General features: G+C 43.2%; 1 protein-coding gene across 1 annotated transcript; it reads right to left on the bottom strand.

Annotated features, from left to right (window-relative positions):
• Nucleotides 1-10980: 10980 nt before the first annotated feature.
• T265_13993 (hypothetical protein) lies at nt 10981-11397 on the bottom strand (the record flags this gene model as incomplete). Its single annotated transcript, XM_009171550.1, has 1 exon — nt 10981-11397. A coding segment is annotated over one exon (417 nt), but the record flags the coding sequence as incomplete, so codon positions are not given.

Genomic DNA, 11397 nt, shown 5'->3' with positions numbered 1-11397 from the left:
TTCAGGTAACTCTAGACCCACAGGTGTAGTTTAGCAATGCAGCCATCCTGAGCTACCCATCATAATTTGTATGGTTGTTTGGTGGATCGAGGAATCAGGCTGTCCCGACTGTTAGATTTTGTGCGCAAATTTGGTCCAGTACTGCACTAGACTGGTGACCATAATGCAAAAGTCTAGTCAGCCTGTACTACAAGGTAGCCTGCAGTAGGCTGGATCGGAATACTCGGTCGAAGCGGACGTTGGGCCGATTCTGATAGGCCCCACAGGCCCTACTTTAAAAGTGCATATCGCGTGCACGGCACAGGCGACCGTCAATGAAAGGCTGAGGTAGGTGTATTCTCTGACGTCGTGTTGGCGTGCGGCTCACCCAGGTCTAACGACCTGTGTGCACTTTTGACGAGCAGCAAATATTTTGTGAACGCAGGCCACAAGATTACTTCCCCCAAGGTCACCAGAAATTCACGGATTACATTACGAGTAAAACTCTCTTCTGAACTTTAAATCCACTGTTTCGCTTGAAGAACAGATACTGCATTTGTGCAGCTGCCCACGGCTGCGTTGTATCTACATGTACGTGACTAACACTTACCCGCACTTTGTCAAACCACGCAAAATGGAGCAAAGCTGTTTCAAAAAAAGCTATGAGACGATGAGTCAGTGTTTAAAACTATGGTATAGATGTTGACTTCCTGGTTTACTACTGAGCAAACAATAGTGGATGTATAACTCATTTTTATTGGCTGGGAGGTTTAGGCGAAGTGGACCGATAACCAAGGCAAAGAAGCTTTGCGCTTCGTAACTAGAATGCTAATGTTGGCCAAAGGCAGCCGATAGCCTAAGCAATATACTTCCACAAACCTCTTCTGAGTCACACCCTCCCCACAAATTCAATTTTCCATCGGAGAAGTAAATAACGAGTTAGAAATTGGAGAATTTTTGCCACAGTTGTCCAACTGACAAAAAGAACGTCACCAGTGCATGAATGATGTTCAGAAGTGACCGCCTGCACAATACGGTCCCTGGGGCAAGTAGGGACAGAATGGGTGTATTTTAGCTTCAAATGATGCTGACACTTTTATTAGTCATTTTAATAATGTCACAGATAATAAAATATCGGTCGACAGGCTAAAGAAAAAGTTAAAGACAAACAGCTGTTTTATCGTATTTAAACTCAAAAACGGATATAGATGGGGAAAAGATTTATCATGAAATGTTCCTATGAATAGCTGATTAGAGATAACAAACGTGACAGAAGGAGACAATGTGAGGAGAAAGTCCAAAGCCAGCTGAAATTGCCCTTATGAAAGGATAGAATGAGTAACTCACTATTTCCATACCTTATTCATGAGGTAAGATCCACTTAGTACCAGAAGAGGAAGCAGCGAACATGTAGTCAAGTGATATGAATTCCTCAATTGAAGGGGCAAGTTAAGCACACCGCTGAACAGTCGCTCATTGCCGAGTAGATAAGTGTTGAAACAAATAGCTTGGAGGTCGCGTGTTTGAAAATCCCTAGAGCTCCATGAGATGGGCAGAGTTAAGCACACTGCTGAACAGTCGCTCATTACCGAGTAGATAAGTGTTGAAACAAATAGCCTGGAGGTCGCGTGTTCGAAAATCCCTAGAGCTCCATGAGATGGGCACTACTGATAACTCTCACTAGGTACAATTAGAAATACCTCGAAGGTGATTCCCAGAAAGGAGGCATAGTAAGGTTCTTGGACCGAATATAGGTATGACATGGTGTAACGGTCGAACGGTATCTTCGAGTGACGCCTAATACCAGAACCTCCGGGTAGGCAAAACAAAGTCGGAGCTGGGTTTCTATACGGTACTATTAGGGTAAGAGAAATTCACAATTTGTACAAACCTCGACAGTAGATACGCGTCCAAAACAAACTGTCCCTTGGACTAAAAAAGTGCAAAGCAAGGGTGCAAACAGGTTCCCACGTGCGACAGTCACACGTGCAAAGTCAGATACAAATGGCCGGATGACCTCAAGGCCAAAAGGGTGAAGTGGTAAGGACAAACAAACGTCAGTTGATATATACACACAAAACAAAAAAGTGGGGCGGGGGTTACAAATGGGGACAGAATAAACGTTGTCAACATAACGGATGATACACATGGGTATTCACGATGTGGTAGTCGATTTAAATACTCTAGTAACAATCGGTGGAACTGAAACGAGACATTCCAAGGCTGTTATGACAGCGGAAATCCACCAGGTCAAAGGTTTAATGCTGGTTTAAGCTGGCTTCGCCTAACCTGAGTATTTTAGGTGAAATCTATGATACATGGCAGGAAACAAGCGACTTGTGCTGCTCATGTTTAGTCGGTCACACAAGGGAAACTGTTTGCTGTCCTCAGTTTTGGTGGAATCTGCTTTTCTGAGGACCTATACTATCCAAGCATACTCATCCTATGGGCAATCGATGTGATGGCGGGACGCACTCACGCCGAGTGCGGACCCACGTTTTTCCAATCATCCGAATCAGAATGACTTGTGCGACCAAAACAGTGGGAAATTCCAGTTATGTGTGTATTCTTTGCTTGAGAAAGGCATAAGATGTCGCGATGGGCGATGCCTAGCTGGAACCGTACTGTCAAGAAGTTTGGTCTCGGGCCTGTGAAGTTATCAGTGCAACCTGAGAACGGCCTTAGCACCACAGGCTCGGCCTACCAAGATTGGTTGCCAAGATAATTCCGTATGCGAATTCGGGGATCGCCGTCACATTCAGCCACAGACTGTCAGTCGATCATTTTGCAAACCAGTGGTAAGGCTGAATGACGATGTGTGTACATACAAGATCTTATCGATACTAACAAATTCGTCACAGAGAAAAGCTATGGGGATGTCTTGGCGATGCACACAACGATATACGTTGCCCGAAAATCACTTTTGACCGTAGGTTACAACGTAGTTATCATAGCGGCCAGACGTCTGTGGGAGAGTAACAACAGATAGTAACCGGAGAAAATTTCACTTGAGATTCAGAGACTTTTGATTTTTCTAACCACATTATATAAAAGAAAAGAAATACAACTATCAGCTTCCTATAGGAGACAGAGTAACCGTTAGACGGAAAAACGTGATCTGCCAAGTGATCGCGGATTGAACGTTTCGTCATTCCAGGCTGCCTTCAAAAGATCGTAACAGTTGGTCGAATTCTGAGGCTATTGATCGTAAAATTTGCCATTCCTTTTGTATGTCTAACAGCAGGCTTTATAATGTTAGCATGTTAGCGTGCTTGAATTTGATATATATGTCTTATTTACAATAGAAGCTTTAAGGAAAAGTAAACTTAACTTGGTAGTTACGCGTGACACTACGAATTGGTTATTTCTTGTAAAAGTTGGTAACCACGTACAAGTGTGTACACACATAAGAACTAACTTGAAGACTGGCAAGGACTGAGAGAGAATAGGCACTTCGTCTGAGGCCACATGTAGTAAACTACCCTGCCGTAAACCTTTCATTCGCCACAATTTACTGTACGTACAGAAGCGTGTGGTTTTTTGTGCCAACTGCAGGGTGAATTAGACGGATGACAAGTGAGCAAACCATAGGGAAATGAAAGTGCTTGAAGAAATTTTGAGTGCCGTCACTGCGCCATCCTGTCCATGCAGGCTAAATCCCAGAATATATCTCTATAAATCATTATTGCTTTCTTTTCAGTTTCTGTCCAAATTGTCTGTCTACGTGCCTTGTGTGCTTGCGTCAAACTAATCTAATCGATGTAAGTAAAATCGCGGTAAGCTTCTGGCACATAAACGCCGTTAAACCTCTGTTAACAAGAGTGGCTTCCCTCGCAAACTCAGAATCGTTTTCTAACAAGTGATGCTCTTTGAATTTTGTAGGAATTCATCTACTGTCCACTAGTTCCACTAAAATGGCAAACACAAGTGTCAGTATTTGATTACTCAAGTAAATTTGCCTGGTGCGATTTTCCTGAGGCCTTTCCACTTCTTTCCGTTTTGTTCAATGCATTTCCTCTAATAGCTCCGTGCGTGCGCTACCACCAATGTTTAAACTTGGCCTTGCTGTGATGTTGTGTAATCACATTCTAACCGGTATAATCACAGTTTTCTTACGGCTGGTGTGAGGCCCCGAAACGGTCAGGGAAACACTTGTGGCGGCGTTCCGCGGTACGGCAATCTAAGCAACAAACCGACCCTGAAAAATTCATCTACTCTTATCAGCCAGATGCTTTATGGCCAAATCTGCGATTTTCGGAAGGCGTTTGCCAGTTCTTTCAAAAGCGTTTGCCAGCTATGGTCAAGGCAGAGTTCACAGCATGAGCTGGAACTTGGGGGAGATGATTAAGGTCTAAAGAATTTGGTATCGAATATGAAAAATCATAGTTGAGTAAGTAGCTTAGTGAAACCTCGGTGAAACCTCCACATCGTCCCCGTGTTTCTTCACCTGTTGAAGGGTCACACATTTGGACAAAATTTTACTGTCCTGAATTCAATACTGTGTCAGTCTAGACACCATTTTCGTCAGTATGTTGAATCCGATGCAGTAACTAGTACGGCTAGCTTGAGAGTGAAGAACGACAAAACGCCATCGAATGGCGAGACGGTTTCGTCACGTGATACCCAGTCAATTTGGAATCGATGCACATCTCGATTTGTCGACTAATATGTTGGGATCGTTTGTGTAATGAAGCCCGTATGATCCTATGCCTCTGGAAAGAACGATAACATTTACTGATTGTATGCCTGGGTCGATCTAGGAAGACCTATGGCTTTGTGTAGATAGTTATTCAGATTTTCTTAAGTAATCTCTAATTACAGATAGTGGAGTATCGGGAAAACGATCATGTCACGCTGAAATATTTGGCCATAATAACATGAAATGCATTGTGTATCTTAGAATCGAGCACACTTGTTTTCAAAAGTGGGTTACTTCCCACACAGGGTTAGTTGCCAGAATTAGCTCTACTGGGCATGTTGTCATATCAGAGGAAAACATTCCCATGGCTTGCTGAATTCTAATATCGAACGAATTTGGAATTAAGGTAAACGCTAAGAATGGTGGGAGCTCGAAATGGGCTTGGTTGTGTACGTTCCCCTGATGGGCTGTCAGGATCATACGTGTGGGACCAAACCGATGAACCAGGATAAACTAAATGTCTGATTGCCGACGTGCGGCTTGGATCATCAGTGAGCACTTAACTTTTCTTATTTCACCTTAGCCGAACATCCTTATTTAAATGGGTATCTGTCAACAGCCAAAGAGTTCATGAGGGCTGGAATAAAACAAACAAATAAATAGAAAATCAATGCTTTCAAATTCCTTTCGTAGGATATTGGTTCATGAAACATAACCTGTAATGGTTGCTCTGAATGGTGCAACAATAGTGACACCTCAACCGGGAAAATAGAGTTAAAACAACTAAACCCATTTGCATTATAAGCTGGTCTTTAAGGGGGACTCAACTTAATTCCAACTAAATCTCTCGTTTATGGTGCTCTTCTCCAACTGAATTTGTTTCGGTTGGTACGATACTCAAGAGGTCGCAATATAGACGTAACATTCTAGTCAGAAGGTTGATGAAAGCCCTTCTACAGTCTACAATACAGCCAAAATCACACTGCTTAAACCGTAGTTATTCAGGTGGCTGTCAGCGTCACATAGTCAGCGTAGTGTACAAACTCCTGACGAGAATGATTACCTAAAAGTGGAAAATTGCTAATACCTAGTGTTTTCCATCATGCGGTTAGTGTCGATAAGAATCGTTTTCCAGTAATGCAGCCGTTGGTTCATAAAAACAAGTATTTTCGTTGTTCAAAGTAAGTTATGACCGGGTGATCTTTTGTACACATGAGTAATGCAGCAGCAGGGAAAATAGAGTCAAGCGGAATAGTGTCGTAAAACATTTGGGGTAAGTGAGTATGTATCAATATCAGTATGATGAAGTATTCAATGCTGAAATAGCCGATGGACATTCCTGAAGTGCAATAAGTGTTTTCCGGCAATACGAGCATCCGATATTGATTCTACCAATAATGTGATTGTCGAGTGGCAACATTTTGTCCACTGTTTCTTGCATCCTGTTTGATGGGGCATATTTGACCGGAAGCTGGCCTAGGATGGACCACGCACCATTTGAGGACGGATCGTGAATAAGCATGACCAAAGGCCCATTCTGACTGGGTATCGTAGAAGGCAACACACAAAAGGATGCACTCCATAGCTCTGTTGAATCCAAGTACACAATGATTGACTCTTCTGACAGACGTAATCATTGTCTGCACTGGTGATCCCAAGTTATCACTAGAACACCCCAACTGATTCCGAGAGCGCGATACTTTGGTAAAAATCCTAACTGTTTTGCCCTAATTTCGCCCGAATATCGGTACTTATGTTTTCATGACCTAGCACAAAATCCGCTTTTAGACATGCACTCCGATTTTCATCTCACCTGGTGGAGTAGTTTGTTCTTGAAGTATACTACACAAATATCAACTAAGCCTTCGGGTGTGGGTTAGTAAGGCCAAAAAACCAGCCTAATGACGGGCAACTGGCTTGCCAACTTTTGACTGAATCTGGTTCCTCAAGGTCCGCCCCTTGCATGAATTATCACGTTTCTCCTTTTTTCCTGCGGATGCAAATGTACCAGTCGGTAGGTGTGCGGATGCATTCGGTTCACTGAAATTCACACGCACACAGCTTAACGTAGAATGTCTAACACATTGGCTGGCCATTTAGAGAGACTTATTCACCGCAGAATTTTGAGAACAGATGCGCGTCCTGACTTCACCAGCAGTTTGGGAGGCTTAAATATAACACAATTTTTGGGTAATGTAAACTTAAAGGAGCGAAGTCAGTCTGTTTATCTTTTTCATGGAGTGACGAGTTTGGTGCACAGATGTTCTTCAAAATGGTTTCCATATATTGATTTTTCTTGACAAAACAACATCATTGGTTCGATGATACGAATAAACGGTCAGTTCAGAAACCAGCGGATTTGTTTGCATCAATTTTTGCGTCATTAGAAATTTCCGCAACTAAACGCGGATCTGTGGAATACGCTGGCTGGCTGGTTTTAACAGGAAAAGCAAATAAATCCCAGCCTAATCTCTGGTTTATGATATTCTTAGGCAGAATGTTGCCGAAGAGTTTTCAGCGACCTGTTGAGTAGTGTGTTCAGTCTGACCGACAGTGTATCTGACTTTCATTTGACGGTTGACGAACAGCATGTTCTTAAAACCATGCTCTCGGTTTGTCACCTTTAAGCTAAATGAACTGGATAGATTTAGCATAAAGGTTTTTTGATTCTGATTGATATTAAAGCCAAATACATGTATGCTACTTTTGCCTATCTCTTTGCCCGTGAAAGAGATCAAAGGGGCTGCTTTTCTTTGTCCAAACGGTAATACAGCTGAGAGTTGAACATTCCAACAAAGACTATAATCTCACCACAGAAAAATACTTCCCACCATTGGTGACGCTCGGACCTTGATACGAAGAGTGTTGACAATGTGCCAGGGATCGATTCCTATCGTTGTGAGACGAGTCGGTGACCGTTGGCACAGAGGCAAACGTACAGTGTTATCGATGACATTAACCGTAGGCGGTTCATCAAACTATGGTGCACGTGCAGTATACCTGGTAGAGGCGAAACGAAAGTGTTTTTGGAAAAAACGTTGCAGCAACTAAATGAACACGACTTACCATTCCTTCAAAACATCGCTCTGTGAAATATGCCACTCAAAAAGCCCTAAAATTAGTACGTATTATTGTGAACTTTCACCGTAATTTCTCTAAATCTGTTGTGTTAACAGCTACCTGAATTCCTGCAAAATCTAATCCGTCAGAGTACTCAGACTGATTTTCTCCGGAACCGGTCGTCTCTATTGTGATGGTATAATCTGATCTGTATTCAAGGCTTCAGAACAGCCTTACCATATTTAACTGGACATATACAAAAAGCCTTCAGAATTGACCGATTCATTATCAACTTACCCAATGCTAGACTTGATCGCACCAAAATCTCCATATGGTATGTGTTCGAGTTAGTTGGTTTTCATCTCCAATGTCCCTCGTTAATAAAAATCCGGAAGAATGATTTTAATCGCGCCCATGAAGACGTGTGTTTGTGATGTTTTCTTATCTGGCTGTAGACCGTCTGAACGTCACCTTAGATTCTTGAGGATACGAAATGATGACCGCACTTTGATGCTTCATCATCATTGTCAGGTGTAATAACCGCGTACTTGTCGGGTAAACGGTATATTGTTGGCGTGTGAATTGGCTGACCATCTTTTTGAAGTCAGTCGAAAATCGCATTTGAGGCCAACACGTGACACGCTTAGTGACCAAAGTAGAGCTTTTCTTCTCATGCGTCATGCCGTTAGCATAGTTGTCCAGCTGTCCTGCTTCTTGAACAATTTAGATGGGGCAAAGCGATTGCCACCTCGCACAACCAACCCACGGGATGGATCTCCGTAGCTCCGAGGCATCCGGATTCGGAGCAGAAATCTGTATTATAATTTAGGCTTTCTTCTTTGCTATGCATTTGGCTGGGTAGGTATTCCCAAAGCAGTCATGTGGATACTCAGACTTCGTATACACAAATACATACATTGCACGGATTTGTGCATTCAATTTCATGCCTCAAAATGCGATTGCTGTCAGATGAAGGTGAGCGCACACCATAGAATTGATTCAGCCCATGAATGCTACCCTTTTGGATTTCAGAAGATATCTCCACAGAGTCGAGAACGAGAAGCTTCTGTGACAATTGAGTCTGTGCTGATCTCTCGTTTATCAAGCTCCATCCTTGATCAAGGCATAGATGACAGTCATTCTCGGGATCCTCTGACGTCAGCAGTGGAGTACTCCGAACATCCGCCATGAACTTTACTCAGCCGTTATGACAGTCGTGCAACGTGGTTACTGGACTACTCATGTCTTCTTGTAATTCGGAAAACTGAAGATATATTGAGAACCCAAATGATCTGTGAAAGAATCTAAGTGTTACCCATAATTTGAGTGAGAGGCTTTATCTTGCCAAAGCGAACAGCAGGGAGGCAAGTAGAATGGTGGAACATCGCTGACGCAGAGCAGCTTGGACCTAAATAACCTGTTGTTAGGAACTTCGGAGTTTGGGTCCACTGAGACCCACTAACTAAGGCTTGCAGAGCGCGCTCTGGTGAAAGGACAATATCGACTGTGAGCAACGTAGCCAAAACTATACTAGAATTTGCGAATAATCCCTGGACTCTCTTCCACGTTATTTGGACCACCTTTCGAGTATGCGATATCAATCTGGGTCCCCCCCCCTCAAAAGGGGTAGATGGAGCAAGTTCAACCCCTTACCACGCCCTTGACTCCAAAACTAAGTGACGCCATGGAAATCGAGCGTGGCTAAAGGTGGAATAAGCTTACTTTGGGATATCGCAGTTCACGGAATTACTGCAATTCACCTTTCGATTGAGGTGCTTCGGCCTCCCGATCGTTCTTCTGGCGACCGATGACACACAGGAGAGAGCATCTGGCTAAGTTTGAGAAAACCTGTATAGACCTGTTATAAGCCAATTTACTGGAGCATTTAACCCATGGAATACCTTTTTCCAGTGTTGTTACAGTGCCGTCGATTGACGCGTTCAAGCTGGTTATAGATACTTGCTTATGGACAAACAGTAGAATCCGATGGAGAGAGGGCAGCGTATCTCAGAATGCATAAGCGAATACCTAAAATAATCGCCGCCGTGCACTGAAATTCACGGGACCCAGACGAGACAGCATGCTGATCTGTTCATCCGACCTTGGTTTTACCTATAGAATGGAAAATAATCAGCTTACTAATGGAAGACCAGATGATCACCACTCACAGACCACCCCAAAGTTTGAGGCTGATCTGTAACTTACAACCGAATAATATTTGTTGAGTTTGTCAGCAATATACCCTGTGCCAAGGGCTGGTTGATTCCAGCTGTCACAGATTCGGTCACCGGAAAGTGCGGGAGCAGGAGAGATACAGCCAAGTAGGGGATGAGTAAATCTTGTTGTTTGAAGAAAGAGAAACTGGGCGGTTGCACATTGAAGGAGGAATATCACTGACTGCGTGATTGAGCTGGGCCTGCCAGTGTCGTTAACCATAGACGAGTTTAAGCCTAGGGTGCCCATTTAGAAAAATGGCAAGATTATATATTTTCTGCCAACCTTTTCTGTCATAAACTGATTTAACTGAGTTCACGTCCGAACTCGAAGTTGCGTTCTGTACGCTAATCAGTTGAGCAATCCGTACTCTCAATTCTATTATTCTCGGTCCTAGGGCGTCCATGAGATTCAAGAGGAAGGACGTTCCCAGCTGTATTTCATGTACATGTGGTTTCATAGATACCTAATGTAGTAAGCATTGCCCCCAAAACAGCACCATTAATTATGACCCAAAGGGCTGCATTCCATAAAAGATAACCACGCCAGTTCGATTAGCGTCCATGAATTAAAACGCAAGTTCTCCTTATCGTGACATACCCGGTCGTCAGTTGGGTGACATGCACACCAATCCAAAACGTTTCAAATTATCCATACTTGGGGCAAAGAACTGTGTTGCGTCACCCCATTTCGTGAGCTTCCTCCAGTCGTAAAAAATTATACTAAGTCAACAGGTGCTTGTTCGGACTATGTTCGTCGTTACGGACTCGAGGACCTCATTAAGCATGTTACCACGGTGCTACTTTTGGTGGATATCACCCCGGAAAAGGGTGTCGAAACTTGCTTGGTCCAGAGATTTACCCACAGTTCCATCCCAGCTAATCACAGAAGGGATATTTTCAAGTGAGTTTTATTAGACGATCTTCTGTCGTCAAAATAGGTAAGCACGGAAAAAGTACCTCACATGCTGGACTTACATGTAACCACAAGTATCGTGAAAAGTTTGATTCGACTCACGCTTCATTGTTTCTCACCTCATGAATATTCTTTTCACTATTAATAGTTTAGCAGCTATTCAGGTGATTTCAGTCAAGTGCAAAGCCGGCTACCATTACTGCGATGTAACAGACAGGATTCTTCACGCTCAGTCCGACAACATCATCTCCACATTCAAGAGACATGAATGTGTGCGTAGCAAACGAAATGGTAGGCTCGTTGTCGCCAGTCGTACCAATGATACCATGCACAATAAGTTTATGACGTGGAAACATTTTCTGCTGTTTCACACAAAGGGTGTCCCTCAGTGAATTTAGAAAATCTGTGAATGGTGGGGAAATAGTCCCTTTTTCGTCGATTTCAACTTGTCCAAGATAAGTGTTCAAACTTTCCTCAAGTTGTTCTGCAACAACTTTACGGTTTTTAGCGAAGGTGAAGACAGGTGGAGGACATATTTGGTAAGTGTTCTGTTTTCGAGCTTTTACTCTGGCTCGAAGAGCTCCCAACAT

Source organism: Opisthorchis viverrini (assembly GCF_000715545.1).
Source record: "Opisthorchis viverrini unplaced genomic scaffold opera_v5_127, whole genome shotgun sequence".
NCBI lineage: Eukaryota > Metazoa > Platyhelminthes > Trematoda > Opisthorchiida > Opisthorchiidae > Opisthorchis > Opisthorchis viverrini.
This window is presented reverse-complemented; position numbering and strand designations above follow the sequence as displayed.